The sequence below is a fragment of the Hippopotamus amphibius genome, chromosome 12, assembly GCF_030028045.1.
Source record: "Hippopotamus amphibius kiboko isolate mHipAmp2 chromosome 12, mHipAmp2.hap2, whole genome shotgun sequence".
In the NCBI taxonomy this organism is placed as follows: domain Eukaryota; kingdom Metazoa; phylum Chordata; class Mammalia; order Artiodactyla; family Hippopotamidae; genus Hippopotamus; species Hippopotamus amphibius.
Window position 1 is genome coordinate 90,626,814 of NC_080197.1, and position 18,668 is coordinate 90,645,481.

Here is an 18,668-nt window from a genome sequence, read left to right on the forward strand (position 1 = left end):
GGTTTCACCTATTTTTGATAGCGTTTATCCACCAGATAAGGCTTTGCTCACCTCTCAGTCTTCTCTTTAAATGCCTGCTGTTTCTTTAATTCTTTCATGAGTTCCAATCTCTTTGTTACAGGCTTCTTTCCTCCTTTTCTCTTTTCCTTAGACTTTCAGGGAAAGAGCTACAAAAGGTCATTTACGTTTAACCACTCATCTCTTTTGTGTTATAAATCCTCCAAATGAAACGCTATAATCTAGTAAGAACCTGATTGGTAGAGATTAAAATAGGAAGATTATTTTCCCATTGTACAGCCCATCCTTAATTGGATTGCTGTTGTTGTTGATTTATTTTTGGTTTTAAATAACTGCTCTATATTGCTTACCTCCCCTTCACACTACCTCAGGGTAACGCCTACATCCTTTTTAAGGCTTTGTCTATTGAAGGTCATCACGACAACCGCTGTAGATCTTTGTTTTGTTTCGTTCACAGAACAATGGCTACCTAAGATTAAATTCTGCTTTATGGGTACAGACCAACCCAGTGAAAACTCTTTTTTAATAATACTTTTATCATTCTGAGACCACATGTCAAAGGCGCCTTCTCCAATAGCCCATTTTTAAGTCAATAAAGATGTCTTTGCCAGAGGTCTGTGCTTTTAACACGCAGTTGCATTTCTTAAATAGTGAGAAAACAGAAACTTGTGATAAGCTGCTTGACCTAGTTATTGTAAATGGACTTCTCCATTACAAAAAAAAGTTTTGTCTTATTTTGTTTAAAAAAAATGGCTTGCAAAACTACGAAGCATAGATTGAAAGACAAAAGAGAAGAAAAAGTTGAAACACCATAAAGAGAATACAGAGGCTTTCTTGGAGTACATCGTTCTTACTGAGCGCAATTTCCCTGCAGCCTGAGCTGCTGCCTAGTTCCTCAGTGGAAGAGACACATGCGATTTATGGAGGATTCCTTTGAGTTTCTAATGCAGGGGCAGGTATGCAGAAGAAGGAGCTCAGGGTGAGAACATGACACCACCACTCTGGATGCAAGATGAACTGAATGCCACAGCCTGTGCCACAAAAGAACCCTAAGTAGGTCAGAGTCAGAAAACTCCATTCACACCAGAGCATCAGCAGACTCATGGAAAATGAGGCTTGTGAACGGCAGGAAGGCATTGACTGAGAGGAGGATGGAGAGTGGTACTTGTTTTTCAGTCTCTATTAACAGAACGCCCCGGTCTTATCTTGATCCACACTGCCTCTTGGGAAGACCATTTGGAAGAACAAGAGGAACTAAGATCGAACAGTGAGGCAAGATCAAATTCAGCATTACCTGGAATTTGCAGGGCAAGCAGTTTGTACTTGAAACTTTTTTCAGTGGAAGTGCCAGTGAAGATTTTTGGGAAAACCTGGTAAGCTTTGCTGCAGAAAGTAGACGTAAAGAGGCAGAATCGGCAGAATTGGGAAGCGCTCGACGCACAATGAGTTTTAATGTGCTTTTTCATGGTTACTCATCACAGCAGCCCTGCAAATCACCTGCATTATTCTGCTCCTGCAGAAGTGCTGCAGCAGAGAACTGGCAAGCATGCACGGGCCGCCTCTTCCTCCCCTTCTGTTGCGGTATTTGACCCTGCTGAATGCCCCTGTGTCCCAGGGCTTGGATCACGTTCTTCTCTATCAGTTTGTGGAGCACTGGCAGGCCAGGAACTTAGATCTGCCATAACAGGAGGTGTATTGGTGTTTGGTTTAGTTTATTTGAAAATGTTCAGACTTTTCCCTTGATTTAAAAATAATGGAAATTCTCTTTGGAAAGCAAGTCCCTCTGCAAGAAAGGTAAACAGGGGACGGACCTTCTGGGTAATGATTTGGTAGACTTGAGTTGATTGTTAAAATTAGCCTGATTACATACAGTCTTTATTTAACAGGAACACCAAATAGGAGTCAGTTTCATTTTGGAAAGCCCAGCGCCCCCATTTCCTTGGGCTGCATGGGCAAAAGGAAGGCTGCTCTCCCTGTCCCTCTCCAGCCAGATCTGTAAACCTCAGTTCTGTGAAATGATTTAAAATGTTTAGAGCCAAGGCTAGAGAACCACCAGATGGGTCTCCAAAGACGTGGCTTTCATTATGTCATTCTCTTGCTAAGACCCTGCAATACTATTTCTCAGGCCTTTAAGTTTCCTCTGGCTAATCCCACCGATTAATGGTTTTTCCTTCTCTGGTTTCCTTGTTTCATCTCAATTTTGCACGGCCTGACATTCCTATTCTGGTGTTAGCTGGTCTGGTCTCTCCTCAGCTGGAATGTCAGCTCCTGCATTTCAAGAGACCAAGGTTTTCTTCGCTTCCTTTTCTTCTCTGGTGGTCACTGGGCAGGTGCTAGGTAAAGGCAGATGCTGAAGGAAATAAACCGCAGCCCGTGCTGTGCATACCAGGTGGTGCCCTCAGGGGAAGTGCATGGTATGTATGTTGCCTGCCTTTGGATTATTGAGGCGAAGTAATGCAAACCTGAAGAATGTGGATTAAAGATGAAAAAGGTAGATAAGTAAAACCAACATTGATGATATATATCTTTCATTAAAAAATGGTTTATCGTGAAACACAGCTTCGTTCAAAAAAGCATCTGAAAATGTAACGTATGGTTTAAAGATGTATGCTACTTTAAAATAGTCCAGATCAAGTGACTTTATATTTATTAGTGAAAAATTCGCTGATTAGTTCTTACTAAGACCAGATACTTAAATTCCCAGAAGAAGAGCCAAAAAGCATTCCTAACATGTCTTACTAATACATGTAATTGTTTGCTTATGAATGGACTTTTGACAATGCACTTATTTTTTTAATGGGAATTTTTTTTTAATTAGAAATTTAGGTCATGAAGTTCTTTTTAATATTTATTCATTTGGCTGAGCTGGGTTTTAGTTGCAGCATTCAGGATCTAGTTCCCTGACCAGGGATTGAACCTGTGCCCTCCCTATTGGGAGCGGAGTCTTAACCAGTGGATCACCAGGGAAGTCCCTATAAAATTCTGATATTAATCCTGATAATATATTTGCTCGTTCTTGGACCATCCTGAATGCCTCCTTCTATATGTTTGTATATACTTGACTCTACTCAGCCTGTCTGCATCTTTCCCATGTGTTGCTCTTACTCTGTGCCTGGAGCTGTACTGATGTTTTACATGTGTTCTCATTTAATTCTCCCAGTAACACTATGAGGTAATGCAACAGTGTTATTCCCAGATGAGGAAACTGGGGTAGCATACTCAGGGCCTCAGAGCGAGTGAGGGTTGGAACTTAAGTTCTGAATCCCATGCTTGCTTTAAGCTGTAGCTCTGCCCCTAACCATGGACCGTATGCCCTGTCTCCTCCTCTGTAATTAATCGGAGCTGCTATGGGCTACTGTCAGCATCACTCATTACACAGCCCTACATCTCCCCCGTTTCCTGGTCTAGTGACTTGCATATAAGCAGGTGCTGGAGGAATGTTTGATGGAGAAAGAGTTGTTTTCTTTTTTGCAGGGGGGAGGGAATTCCTATGTAGTAACTTTGTTTTCCAGGAATGTGAGCTCAGAAGGAATCCTGCCTCCAGTGTTCTTTTTAAATGCCAGCTTTATAGTATTCTTGACATTACCTAATTTTCCATTAGAGAAAAACCTATATAAAAGTTAATTTGCATTGTATATAGTGTTTTAATTTATTAGTATTAAAATGATTCAAAATCTATAGCTCTTTTTGACATGGTTGTCTTTCATTTCCTCTCAAGATGAGCACCTACTGTTTTCATTGTTTTGTGCTGAGTGAGGAATATTAAAAGAAATGAGGCAAAGTATCTACCCTTGGAGCACTTTTAGTTTATTTGGTAAGACAAGAATGTGGACAGCTAATACTAGCAAAAAAAAAAAAAAAAAACCCAAAACAAAACAAAAATGAGGTAGGGAGAGGGGTTGAATAGGACTATAAACTCTTAAGTAACTGCTTGGTAACTTTTCATGTGATGCTTTGGTAAGTAATAAATCATTTAGTCGTGATGTTACGCTTTAAATCATTATCATGAAATTAAATCGTTATACGTCTCTTTACAGCAAGTTTATTTCTGATCGCGAAAGTAGAAGGAGTCTCACGAACAGTCATTTGGAAAAAAAGAAATGTGATGACTACGTAAGTGTCATTGTAATAAAGTTTGCTTATTTTTTTAATTACATAAATTGTGACAGATGTTTTTAATTCATTTAGCATGGTACCAAAAGCAGAGCTATTTATTCACCAGGATATTCCTCAGAGCCTATGTATTTTCTTCTGAAACCCATTAAAAAAAAATAGACCACTAAGAAAGGATTCTTTGAATTTCATTTCCCTGTTGATTCCTGATAGTGCTTCAAAGGCTTTGGAGTGATGATCTGTCTTGAGGACTGTTTTGCTTAGTGTGACTGTCTCTGTTCAGATTCCAGGAACGACCTCCTTGGGCATGTCTGTTTTTAACCTAAGCAACGCCATTATGGGCAGTGGGATTTTGGGACTCGCCTTCGCCCTGGCAAACACCGGCATCCTACTTTTTCTGTGAGTGTTGACCCTGACATACTTTCCATTTAAAAACTGTATTTTCTGTATGTTTTCTGTTCATACACGGAAGACATTGGAAATATTTCTAAATAATTCTTATTTCTTTTTCTGTTTTTCTAACTTGGCTAAGTTATAGTACATCCTTTTATATTGTTTGTTCGAAGGCTTTTCCAACAAGCACCTAATGTTTATAAGAAAGTTGAAGGAGAAAATCTTTCTTTTAATTGAAAATACCAAAATAAGCACTGTGAAAAGGATAAAAAAAATTTGAAAATAGCACTTTTTGTATTTTTGGACTCTTGACTTGCCACTTTAAATCTCAGGTAAATGGTGAAAATATTAAGAGGTGTTTAATCCATCCAGTCACCACTTTGGTATTTGTATTGCTGTGGAACATGTACTGTATCCAAAGGTAACTGCTAATTTGTTTGTAGGAAATATTCAAGAAGCGTAGAAGTTTTCAGAGTTTTAAAGATGAGAAATTAGTACGTTCTTTCCCCCTGAGATTCAGTGAAAAGAAAATGGGAAACTTTCTTTTGAAATAAGTTCATCTCAAACTGTTGAATGAGACTTTCTGCAAATGTACAGAAGGCTTGATTTCAGTTGGAATGAATTGCACACAGATTGTAGAATTTATACCAGGAAAATGCCCATCCAGCCTGATTCCCCTCTCAGACCTCAAAGGAGTATCAGTGGTACTTTGCCCGATGAGGCTAGGAGGAAATTCTCTTCTCCTTTTTGCCCCTGACGACACTCCCACTCTTCATTGGGCTTGCCCAGTAGTCCTCATTGCCGGATCCATCGTTTCCTTGGAAGCAGCGACCAAAATGGCTACTAATCCTGCAAATTGTGTTTATTCCTTTAGAAAGACCTAGAAAATTGTGATGGAAATGCATTGCTACCCATTCCACTACTCAGGCATCAGAAATGCCCGTCCAGGCTGTGCCATATTGGTCCACAGTGCTAGGGATTAATATTCTTACTTTTGTGTGTAAACCCACTAGAAGTGTTCTTCCAAAAACAACGCTGTGCAGGGCAGTGAATCTAATACATTGTCTTCCTGTTGTCAACCTAATTCAGTAAACCCAACTGTAGCCTCCTTTCTTTATTGCCCTGGCTGGATCTTTCTAGGTGGTCTTTCTGTTTATGTATATCTTGAGCCAAGTGCCAGGTTTTAAGGTAAAATGATGGGAGCTGGACAATATATTTCCATGGTGATATTTTTTATGTGTGTGAAACTCTGACCCTGCGAGGATACCATAGACGGAGTTTGAGTAGCTGCTCTTGTGATTTTCAGTGCATTAACATGAAACACCTGACTGCTAGTCTCCACTCCTTCTAAATGGTTGTCTAGTCCAGCAAGTTACTTAGCTACTCTGAGCTTCAGTTCCCTACCCTTTGAAATAAGGAACTAGAAAAAGCTCACAACCCTATTAACCTCCAAAACCCTATGGTTCTGCGACAACTTTCAATCATTCCAAAGCTAGAAATACATTTGGTTCAGGCATGTGTTTTACATTTCTTTCTTTCTTTTTAGTTATTATAATATATCAAGTAGTTTTATGTTAACATAGCATAAAGAGTCAATTCTTTGATGATGAGAACAGCTCTTGTGGCTCTTACCCTATGCCAGAAATCCCCTCCACCTCTCTCTCTGCTAGATCCCTTGTTCCCTGTTTCTTCCTCTTTCTGCATTTACTTGCTTGCTTTTGCTGCTGAGAAAGGGTAAATAGAAATACAGTTTCTGAGGTCTTTGTGTCTGAAAAATGTTTTTATTCTATTTGTATTTATCTATTTGTTTTTTATTCTATTTGTTTTTATTCTAAATGTATTTATCACCACTTGATTGGTAGTTTGGCTGGATATAGAACTTTGCATTGGCAATCATTTTCCTTCAGAATTTTGAAGGCATTGCTTCATTGCTGTCTAGTTTTTTCTGTTGTGAAGTCCCAAATGTTTCTGATTCCTGATCTTTTATATATAGCCAGGGCTTTTGTCTTTTCTGGAAACTTGCCAAATCTCTTTGTTCCCAATGTTCTGCAGTTTCACAGTGATGTGTCTTGCTGTGTGCCTCTTCTCACCCATTGTGTCAGGCAACTGGTACATCTTTTCTTTTAGAGATTCATGGTCTTCAGTTCTGGGACATTTTCTTACATTGCTGTATTGATAAATTCCTTCCTTCTCTTTCTCTTTTCTCTCTTCCTGGAACTGTTACCAAGATTTTGGACCTTTTGGACTAGCCCTCTAACTTTTTATTCTTTTCATTATTTTCATTTCTATAGTTTTTCACTATACTTTCTGGGATATGCCATCAATTTTTTCCCCCAACTCTTTACTGAGTGTTTTATTTCTTATTTTTTTTTTTTATTTACAAGAGCTTTTAAACATTCTTTGAATGTTCCCTTTTTGTATAATTTTATTTCTGTTTTATGATTTCATTGTTTTCTCTGAGGATTCTAATGATAGTTTTTCTCTGTTATAGAAAATTTCAGACATCAAGTAGAGAGTCTAAAAGATTCCTGCTCCCGTCATCTCATGACTGTGCTTGTTTAGTCAGCCCCTCACCCAGATTGTCTTGAAGCAAATCCCAGCCATCATATCATTTCATCCATAAATGTTTCAGTATATTTCTCTAATATATAAGGACTGTAAAAACATAACCATAGTATGTCATACACAAAAAATTAACCACAGTTCCTTAATATCATCAAATACCCAAACAATATTTAAATTGCTCTGATTACCTTATTTTTTAAAAAAACAATTGGATTGTTCAAATCAATTCTCATATAAGGTCCATATAGTTCATATGGGTTGATATGTGGCTTAAGTCTCTTTTACTCTATAGGTTCCCCCATTTTCTTCTGTTCTTTTTTGTGCAATTTATTGGTTGAAGAACCAGGGCCATTGTCCTATAGAGTTTCTCATAATCTGAGTTATGCTGATTGTATCCCTGTGATGCAAGTTGATTTTTCTGTTTGTTTTGGACTCTTTCATTTTAGAATCTTGCCTTAGATGTCAGGTTAACCTCTGTCTGCTATATTCAAGAATTGCCGGGGGTGGACCAGAACAAGGCTAATTGGAGCCTGGTACACATGAGTGGGGTTTCTTGGAAATAGCTTCACTAGAGGTGCTGTCAATAGCCCTTTCCTTGGGGAATCAGCCATGTCAGTTTCTTTTCGGCTGTTCAGATCACCCAGAGAAGATCTTTCAGTCACCTTCCTGTAGGTCTGGGCATTGCTGCCATCTTTCTGGGGACCAAGTAGGAGAAAAGGGCTTGGGTGGATATCTCTGTGCATATGTCCACCCAATCCTAGTTTTCATTGCAGTACCCCTCCTCCACAAGTTGTGCTGAGTCCCTCACTCAGCAACTTATATTTTATCCTTTACAGAGAACATATTTTCTGTATATTTATGTATCTTTTGCCAAGATGGAAGAGGAGCCGTCACCCCGCTTTACAGAGTAAGTGCCTGGTCTTGGGATTCTAGCTATTTCTTGAAAGAAGTTCAACAGATCCTCTTTATTTCAGCTAATCCTGTCCATTGTTCCCTACTTCCAGTAATGCCACCAGGGCCTTTTGGGAATTCTTTGGTGTGAGTTGGATTGGTCTTGGCTTTCTCCACTGCCAATTTAAGATTCAGCTCTGTCTGCTTTCCAGCTTCTGAAGTTTTGTTATTGTTGTCTCTTCTCTCCTGCTCTTACTATCCTAGCAATTTTATGCTTTAGAAAATCCCTTTACTGGATTATTAGGGCAAGGGGACCTGGAGTAAATTCTTGTATTCAATCTACCATTCCTGGAATTTGGTTCATTTTTAGTTATACTGGTTCAGTGTTTAATTGATCTCTTATCTCATGACTCTTCAGTTTTTGATTGAGGCAAAGATTTTGTTAACGGTGACTTTTACAGTTGCGGGAAGATTTCCCCTGGAGAAAACTATCGTAGGTTGTTTGGTTCTTTGCAAGACGCAGGAATAGCACAACACACCAAATCTTCAGGTTAAAGCTCATGAAGGTAGTTGTATAGAGACCCAAACTTACAAGTTTTTCACAGAATGCAGAGCTCTCCTACCTCAGAACAAGGACTCATTCTGTGTTGTCAAACCAGCTGCTCCCACAGCTGCTCAAAGCCAAGAAGCAGTTGGCAGGAGGAAGATAATTCATCTGGTACAGGGCCCTGTTCCAGACTCATATTGGCCAACTCGGAGAAAGAGTCCGAGCCTATCCAGGCTTCTTTAGAAAAGCAGCTGGGAAGGCTCCTCTGTGTCTCACTGAGACTGGGTGCCGGGCTCTTCACTGGGGTCATCTGGAAACTTGCTGGGGTGATTTCTTTTTGTTGGATGAGTTTGGGGCTCATTTTTTGGACCTGACTATAATGGCTGTCATTCCTGTTTAACAGACATTCAGTTAGATTCAGTGGATTCTGCCCTATTGTAAGAACGCTGTGAGGTTTTGTGTTATCCTAAATCCTGAGGCCTTGTAATTGCATCTGTGGAAGAGGAAATATGGTCGTGGGGAATCTCAGTTTACAGTTTTTCAGAAGGTATATGTTCTGTGTTGGAAATAAAATGGGGCTGTTCCCTGAGGCAGCAGTTTGGGCGTGTGCTGAGGCACAGGTGAGGGTAAAATGCACCTATTGAGTTTTCCTGAGTGGGATCCAAGGGAAAAGCAGTGGGTGCTGAAGAAATCTCTTTCCCCTGTATCCTCTTCTTTTTTCTTTTCCTTTCGATCTTTACTGGAGTATAAAAGCTTTACACTGTTGTGCCAGTTTCCACTGTACAGCAAAGCGTATCAGCTGTATTGATACACATATTCCCCATATCCCCTCCCTTCTGAGCCTCCCTAGCATACAGTATTTGTTTTTCTCTTTCTGACTCTTCTCTTGCTAGTCTTTTTCCACAGCTTCCATCATAGCAAAAGTAGGCATTGAAAGTAAATCTTAGCATGGAAGAATGATGGCTTTTGTTTTGTTTGTTATTTCACATTACCATCTCCCCAAACAGCAAAGTTACATTTTCTAAAGATTTCTATTAAAGGCATACATGTTATAGAAAATTAATCGCTGAAGAGCATGTCATCACCTCACTGTGCTAGGTAAATGAGAGGTTTATTACACTATGTAGAACCTGATAATGTAATAAATGCTTTATTATTTTCCCATAATTTCTTAGCATGTATTACTATTATTTATTATTATTTTAATCATGTAACCTTTAAGTTTAAAACCGTGGAAAAGGAGTATGTAATTCATAACATTTTGGGTAGCTCAAAGAGATGTCATAACTTATCTTAAACACTGAATTTGTAAACAATCTGTTTGAAATGATAATTGTAAAACAACGTTACAATCTGTATGAAACAATAGTTTAAATTTTATTTTGGTTGATTATAATTCCTGCCCTTTTTTTGGTGTTTTCCATTTTCTATCTAATTGGGGTAGTGGTTGTAAGAATAAAAAAGATAATGGATCTAAAAGCACACTTTGAAAAGTGACATTCAAGAAATCAGTTATTAGTTAGTACCAACCCTATACGGCTGCTATAAGAAATGTGTGTGTGTGTGCGTGTGTGTGTGTGTAAGAGAGTGAGAGAGAACGATTTGGAGAGAGTACCAGTAGTGCCTGATACACAGTAACACCATGTACTAAGTGTCTGTTAAAGTATTAATTAGGTAGTTACTAAATAATAGTCGACATTTATTGAATGGTAACTGTATATATCATATTATCTCATCTTATCCCCACCAGCAACACTATGAAGTAAATATTAGCCCCATTTTACAGATGAAGTAACTGAGGCTTAATAACAACTTAGAAAGTAGGGAAGACAGGATTCCATCGAGAAGAACCTGAGTGATCTAAAATTCTATACTGCCCTTTAGTGATGCCTTCAGAAGCCAAAATTGCATTATTAGTGTATTTCTTGAGACAAATTTTATTCTTATCAATGAATACTGGCAAGTTAATCCTTTAGCTCTTTAAAATCACTTTGTAAAATCAGTCAGTATCATATATACCCTACCAAATGTAAAATAGACAGCTAGTGGGAAGTTCCTGCATAACATAAGGAAATAAACTTGATGATGGGTGATGACTTAGAGGGCCAGGATAGGGAGTGCAGGAGGGAGTCGCAGGAGGGAGGGTATGTGGGGATATATGTATAAAAATACAGCTGATTCACTTTGGTGTACCTCAGAAACTTGCACAACAGTGTAAAGCAATTATACTCCAATAAAGAGCTAAAAAAAAAAAAGAGAGAGAGCTCCCAATATATTTAAAGGTAGGTCTATACTCATTGTATATGAAAATAATCACTATTTTAATAAAAGATATTTTGGTCTTAGTATATATATAGTTAAAAACATGTAGTATAAAAGAATATTTTCCCCAAATTTTGTATTTTGTTCTCATATAATTATAATCAGGCCCAATTAGGAAGTGTTGGGCACTCAATATACATTAAAGTTAGAATAACTGGATTAATTTAAAAAAATCAGTCAGTATTCTTGAACTATTTTACTACTGTCCCGCCAAGAACCATCACCTTTATTGTAATGAAAATAATTCAGCAATACCAAGGGTACCAAATTTTGTATCAGGGTGGTCAAGTTCCTGGTCACAGCTAGTATTTGGTAAAACCAGTAAACTTTCTGAAAGGCTTCATAATTGTCATATCTGTGTCTGACTTTGCCTCATGTTGTATTTAAGATTTCCCGCTGCCTTTGAACTTAATTCCTTCCAGGGCTTTAATCAAACTTTTTGTAATTAAGAATTGAAAAGTAAGTCATAGCAAAGTCAGATTATACCAAGTCCATTATTAGGGAATTGGTTAAATAAGCATAGTAGTTCCACAAAATGGAATATTAGACTACTATTTAAAAGAGTAAAATAGACTCCTATATATTGGTATGAAAAAAATTCCTGGGAATGTTATTATGTACAAACAAACTGAACATTGGGTGGAAGTGAGCATTGTGTATACGTGCGTACATTACATGGATTGCTTGGGGAGGGTACCCAAGAAAACTTGACAGTGGCTACTTCTGGAGGGTGACGTAGGGTCTTGGGGTGGAGTGGGAGTGGAAAGTTATACTCTTTAAGGTAGCTTTTTTACCATGTGCTTTAGGGGAAGAAACTAGTTGAGAAAACTATTTTTTAGAGAACTTAAAACGATGGCAATAAGACTTTTTCCTTTTTCTCTTACCTACAGAAAACTTGATAAAAAATATTTTCAGTGTCGCTATTTAGGCCACAAGAGCTAGAATGAGCAATCAGTACAGTGCCACGTGCTCCAAACTGCATTTTCACCTCATCTCCCTGCAGACTGCTTCTGCGTCAGCTACACCAGCCTCCCTCTTTTCCGTAGGGGCCGCCAGCACCATGCCCATCACATCGGCCTTTCCACCACCCCACTCCCAGGTCATCCTTGTGCTTCTGAATCCTGATGGTCCTGAAGACCCAGGTCAGATGCCATCTCCAGAAGTGTTTCTGTGATCCTCCCAGGTGGAAGGAAGGAGCTCTCTTCCTTCTCTTTTTGGTGTAGCCTTTATCTTTTGAATAGCAAGTATTACTTTCATTATTTAGGCATCTGTATTTTGTTCCCTATTGAACACTGGCCCCTACAAGGGCAAGATTAAGTCTTCCTTGTCTGTCCTCCCACAGCAAGATCTAGAACAGTGCTTGCCTATAGCTGATTCTCAATAAAGTTGCCCTGAAATGAATGAGTGAGTATGTAAGAATTAGCATGGTCTTACATAGCCTTACAAGGCTTTAGGGCAAACAATGGCTCTCATAATTTTGCAAACTTATCAGAAGGAAAAAAATCAACTATGAGGTTTAGTTCACCCTCAAATTTTAAGTAGACTCTGGAGGTGTAAAGAAAATTGTAGAAGATTAGTAAGGGATTCACCCCCCCATTGGTTACTTTCCTGGGAATGCCTCCTTCATTTGAAAATTCAAAATAGTTAGAGGCTGTTAAGAAATACTGTAAGAGGTTAGCACTGCATTGCTAAAAGGGCATTTGTTGCTAAATTGCTGTTTGCAAAAAGGACAGTAATTGTCACTGTCTGTTTATAGCAATTACCTTCACTTTGTGGTGGATTGTTTGTTCCAGTTGCAGGTGAATTCTTCTCTCTCTTAATATTTACCTTTGTGGACCATTATCATTTATCATTATCCTACCACCAAAAAGATACAACATTGTACTGTCTATAATCACAGTGTTTACAAACAAGTCAGTAAATAGCCATGCCGGTAAAGATAAATCTAAAAAATGAGGAACTCTGTAAACAAAGGTCAGACTACCAGGTGCCTTCTTTCTTTAAACGTGGTGTTTTACAGTCCAGCCTACATAAGGGGTAGGCAGAAATGGAATTAGAATAACAGACCCATCAACACATTGCCCTAAGTCCTGTTCATATATTATAGTTATTTGATCATTACTGTCGTATCACAAAAAATGGGCTTCATGTTCTTTCAGGAGGTTTGCAGTCTTAAATAACTGCCTCAGCATGGCTCTCTGGAGTCTCTAAGTCATTTTCAGCAAATTCTACCAAACTGGAGTGAGATTGCAGTGTACCTTTGCAAATACTCTGCATGTTCTTGAACTGTCATTGCTTTATTACTTTATATATATTCCCAAAAGTTTGAATCACACCCACCAAGATGATAATTTTGCTCTTAGCGGTGACAAAGATGGTCTGTGTGATATGTATCAAGTCATTCCTCGTAATTGTTAAGCTGTCTTCTCCGTGGGCTCCTAAACAGGCAATTCTTTGCTTCCTAAGGAAAGACCAAATTGGATTTCGTGATATCAAAACAGGGCGATGATGAGGAAGTCAACAGGAAACGCTGCTCTTCCGATGATCCTAGGAGGTCCCTGGGTACAGGCAGACTCATCTTCCGTCTTGTCAGTCCCTTACTTGTTTTCAAAATTCTTTGAGTTATAGTCTCCGTTCCTTAGAAATGATTTGAAGAGAAAATTGTTGTCTTTCAGCTGGCAGCAAAACTCGCTGGCATCGGAGTCTCTTGTTGGGGAATAATAGCACTGGAAGGGGAGCAAGGGCACGTTCAGGCTTGCCAGCATTAGAGCTACATGTAGAAAGGACAGCGGCAGTGCCGCCGAACTCTATTGAAATTCACTGGACGGAGAACTTCTCAGAAATTGGGAAATAGGAAAGGGGGGAAGGGGTGTTGTGCTAAAAATGAGTGCCTATTTTGTAAACAGAAAGAGTTGGCAAGTGTAGGAGATGGGTCCCACCCACTGTTTTTAAAAATTGAGCACTTATGCTTAATTGATGAGTCATCTGAGATGTGTCTGATAAGGGGTTCCAAGAAGTTGATTCTCTTGGCCCCAGAGACATAGGAGTGTGGTGAGTGTGTGTGTGTGTGCGTGCATGCCGGAACTTGCAAGAGTGTGTACAGAGAGCTCACTCAGCCCTGTCTGTGCTGAGTTGCATCGGGTGCCCCGGCGCAACCCAAGGACAGCAGCGTGGCCCCCGGTTTGGAGCCCTGTGTTTTTCTTAGTCTGCAAGAGGCAGTGTAACTAAACTGTCTAAGGTGTTAACAGTACTGTTCACGGCTGTGATGCAGAGAATGCCTTTAACACTTACTCTTTGCTGTCACAGTAGGACAGATGTGTATCTGCACAGTAGGTCCAAATAGTCCAAACATTTGGATTTTCAAGATTCGCTTGAACTTTTCTTACTTACAGCGTGGTAGCTGGTTTCATAGATGGGAAAACTGCCCTGGTGTGGGCCAGTTAGTTTTGCTTTGTTCCATGGCCACATGCTTCACCTTTGATCAGGCACATGGTATCAATGATCGACAGGGTCGGCAAACTATAGCCTACAGACCAAAGCCACCTGCAGCCTCTGTTTGTATGGTTTGCTAGTGGAGAATGGCTTTTACTTTTTTAAAGGGTTGAAAAAAGAAGATTGTTATAAAGTATACATTGTTTCATGGAATCTTGATAACAACCCTATTTATTATCCCCATCTTACAGATAAAAAAGCCAAGATTCACAGAGGCTGAGTAACTTGCCCAGGATGACACTGGTTGGGGATGGGATGGGGGAAGGGAGAGCAACAAAGGTGTATTCCTCTTAACTCTCCCATGTCTCCTTAAATGTGCGTTGTTACCGTGGAAACGGAGTTGGAGAGTGTGAATAGAGCCCGTAACCCATCATTCCTACTGGAATGGAAGTCCAAAATGCCCACCAAGTACAGCATGTTCCTTTGCCTAATGGTTATATGGAATTCTTTTGTCTCTCAGGAGTTACATCTTTAGAGTATGATAAAGGGGGCATCGTTTTGAAAGGTAAGAATCTAGATTTGAGGAGAAGGGAAACCAGTGATCCCTGTGGAGTGGAAGAAGAGGGAAGGAAGCCATATCTAGAGTTATAAATGGAGCACCCACAAAACCCACAGCCTTCTACCAACGACTGTAGGCAAAAACAGGAAGTGGTGGTGGCACATGGCTTTCTTTCCTGCTGGTACAACTTCCTCATTTAAACTCAGACCTCCTCCTAACTTTCTTAACTTCTCAAAGCATCAACTAAACTGATAAATTCTATTTCTATCTACAAATCTCTCTTAAACACTTCTGACTCTTTAAGATTATATTGGGTATTGTTTGATTTGGTCACCAGTGATGCATATTCCTTTCCTTAGATAAGACAAAACACTTAATCAGTAGTAAGGCTAGTTTAAGAGAACCTTTGCGCCACAGAAGTTACATTTGCCTACAAGGAAAGAAATGGAGCTGTACAAATAATTGATCCTAACCTGTTCCCTGCCCAGCCTTTAAAAACCATCCCTTTCATCCGCTAGTTCAATTTTTAAATATTACAAATAATCACATGCTACCAGATCCTAGTGTGCTGGTCCTCTAACCCTCAGAATGTTGAAATTTAATCCGGATGTGACTAAGTGACTACGAAGTCCACTTTGGGACTGAATAATTAGATGTTTCTGCTCCTTTCCATAAGCATTTCATGAGCTCCTTAAATGAAACAGGGACTCTGTTATGAGCTTGGGGCTTAAACAAATGCACACCCCTGAAAAGGGTTTGGAATAATAATACTTTCATTTGAAAGGTTCCTTATATTTTTCATTTTAAGTATATTATTTTGAAAGTAAGATAATCATTAAAGACCATTTTGAAAATACATAAAATAAATAAAGTAGAAAGAAATCACCCAAAGTCTTACTGTTAAAACAAGCTCGGTTAACATTTTGATATGTTTGACTCTAAGTTTTTTGTCTTCTACTTGGGTCTTGCTTTTTACACTGGCATTCTTCTATGGACATTTCACTTTGGCAGACAGTAGAGCATGGTGGGTAAGGACTCTGGAGTCAGACTGCCAGGGTTTGAGGGCTCTGATGCTGGCTTTGTGACCTTGGACAAAATACTCAACCTCTCTGAACATTAGGTTCCTTTTCTGTAAAAATAGGTAGTAATAGTGCTCCTCATAAGTAGACTATTGTAAAAAGTGCTTAGTGTGGGCCTGACATTGTGAATACCATTAAATTTATTATTAGTGGTGATCAATAAAGTGTTTTATTAATTTTACTGAATTCTGATTGAAGTAAATGAAAGCTCTAGGAAGTGCATTTATATGTAAAAGATAATTTTGAATTTGTCAAAATATTTAAAATCTTCCCATGAATTAGAGGCTTAGAACAGCTTGTCCCTCTCTCCTAATTTTTAGGCGTGCCATATTCCATCCAAGTTCTTGTTAAACAGACTTCCCCTGTGAGTCCTTTGCTCTCCACGTCCGCCTCTCCCACACGCACCCCACAGGAACAGGGCTGCACCACCCACATGCCCGTACCCTCCAGACACCCTGCTTCTGACCTCAACCTCGTCTGCTTCCCTCCGGGGGCTCTCCCTTGGATACTCCCACTGTGCCTGGCCTTAAATGTCACGAGAACCTCTGTGCTTCCTTCCCTGTCCATCTTAGATGTCACGGTCCTTCACTGAAATCCCTCTCTTCCCCACACCTGAAATTCCCTTCCTCCACTGGCGCTCTCTCACACTCCCCAGAAGACGCCCTGAATCTGAGCTCTCTCACCACACAGATGGATGACACTTCACATCCATCCTCAGTGAGCTCTCTAGCCCTTCTTTCATCCCCAGCTGGCATTTTCTTCAGCAGCGCTTTACATCTTTATTCACGTCATAGAGCTATTTCTCATAGGAAGAGTTGGGAGTGGAATGGAAGAGCAGGGAGAGTCAGTTGGAGACAGGAGGTGAATGAGAAAGGTAGGAGGTAGAAGAGAGCTTGGGAGAGGCCCGCACCACAGGGAAGGACTGGAGAAAGATGATTGGCCAGAAAATAGAATATTTCCTACCTTTTGTCTAATTCCCTTGTCCTGGGGTTTTACATTTTCTTGCAAATATGCTGCCTCGATGAGCATCTGTGTCTATGAGTTTGGGAGTCGGGGGCTGTGGTTTGGTGGGAGATGATGTTGATGAAAGTAGGACGACTAAGACAGACCACTTTTCCTCCAGCGAGGGAGTTTTTATGTGCGCCATTCTAATCCTAAGGATGGTAAAAGTTTTATATTTTTAATCAAGTAATTCATTTATTCATCAGATATTTATTGGTACATTTTATGCACCACTCTCCCAGGCACTGGGGATATGAAAGAATATAGAAACAAAAGATACCTGCATGATAAAATAACATTAGAATGTTCGCATACTTTTCAATTCAAGAAAGCCCAGGGGGCGGAGCATGGGTGCTCTGGCTCTGCCTTAGGTGCCAGCGCAGGCGCAGAGCCGGAGGGCCCAGAGACACACGTGCGAGTAGGCGGAGCAGGGAGAGGGTTGCGGCCACGTGAAGCCTCAGCGTTGAGATGCTGTTGAGACCATCCTTTCCTAAATGACTTGGCCTGTCTTGTTCTGAGAGAAAAACACCAGCTTGTCAGTCAGTTCTTGGGCAGGGGATCTCCAGAATTCAAGGGAAGCTTGTGCTCTTTTCTGGTGAGAAAAGAAAGAGGAGCTACAGTAATGATTCACGTAGCAATTGCTTCCTTTGATGGAGCGCCTCCCATGTGATAAGAAAGAGCTGCTCATCCCTCCCTTCTAGCTCTTTCTTCTTTGATCTTGACCTCCCAGTTTATGCCTTCTCAGATGAGCAGCCTCTACTAGCTTGGAAAGTTGTTAATAAATTCTTGCCCCGGATCTTCTCCCAGGAGGCGGCAGTGGCCCTGTGTTCTTAGAAGAGCACCGCTCACCAGCATAGGCCTGACTCAGCCCGGCTCTGGGTCCGCTGCCACAGTGCCTGTGCCCACCCTTGGGTGCCTGTGTTCCCTTTTCTTCTCAAAGCAGAACTAAAAAGAGACAAGAGATTACCAGAAGCCTAGCTTTTTCCTAAGAACCTGCAGGAGGGGCTGTGCCCTAAGCTTGGGACTGTAGGTGGAGGACAGGTCAGCTAAAAGTAGGCCCCAGATCCACTTTGCAAGGCTCAGCTCAGCTCCTTGTTGGGGCTAAACTGACCACGAAAAGGAAGATAACAGCTGTGCCCTTCGGATTTGGAATGGAGGGCTTGGCCCAGGGATTCACAGGGTTTCAGCCTATCTCGACCAGGTGTCAGGGTCTCCCAAACAATCTCAGGCCTCGCCTTGGGCTCCACTCACAGCATCCTGTCAACCAAGGCCATTTATTTGGAAAACCCAGCCCCTCCCAGTTAGATGTTGACCCCATTGCTCCTTGCTGAGTTGTATTGGGTTTTTTTTTAAGAACTTTTATTGAGATATAATTGACATACAACAAACTGCGTGTATTTAAAGTGTACAATTTGATATTTTTTTCTTATTAGTAATGTATATATGGCAATCCCAGTCTCCCAATTCATCCCACATCAACCCCCCCCCCCCCCCCCCCGCTTTCCCCACTTGGTGTCCATATGTTAGTTCTCTACACCTGTGTCTCTATTTCTGCCTTGCAAACCGGTTGAGTTGTATTGTTTATTTGTAGTTCAGAAGTACAAAATTAGTTGGTAATTAGACTGTTACTTGATGTCAGCAGCCTGGAATGCAATCATCTGGTAAGAAATAAGCATCTCTGGACATTATTTTTAAAAAAAAGTTTTATACTTTCAACCAGGTTTAGAAGACAAAGGATTATATAGTG

General features: G+C 40.2%; 1 protein-coding gene across 1 annotated transcript in view; it reads left to right on the forward strand.

Annotated features, from left to right (window-relative positions):
• SLC38A1 (solute carrier family 38 member 1) overlaps positions 1 to 18,668 on the forward strand; it is a 60,366-nt gene that overhangs the window by 20,334 nt on the left and 21,364 nt on the right. Inside the window, exons 4-5 of the mRNA XM_057701578.1 lie at positions 4,056 to 4,131; positions 4,415 to 4,530. Coding sequence (XP_057557561.1) covers positions 4,056 to 4,131; positions 4,415 to 4,530 — 192 coding nt within the window. The remainder of the gene's footprint in view (positions 1 to 4,055; positions 4,132 to 4,414; positions 4,531 to 18,668) is intronic.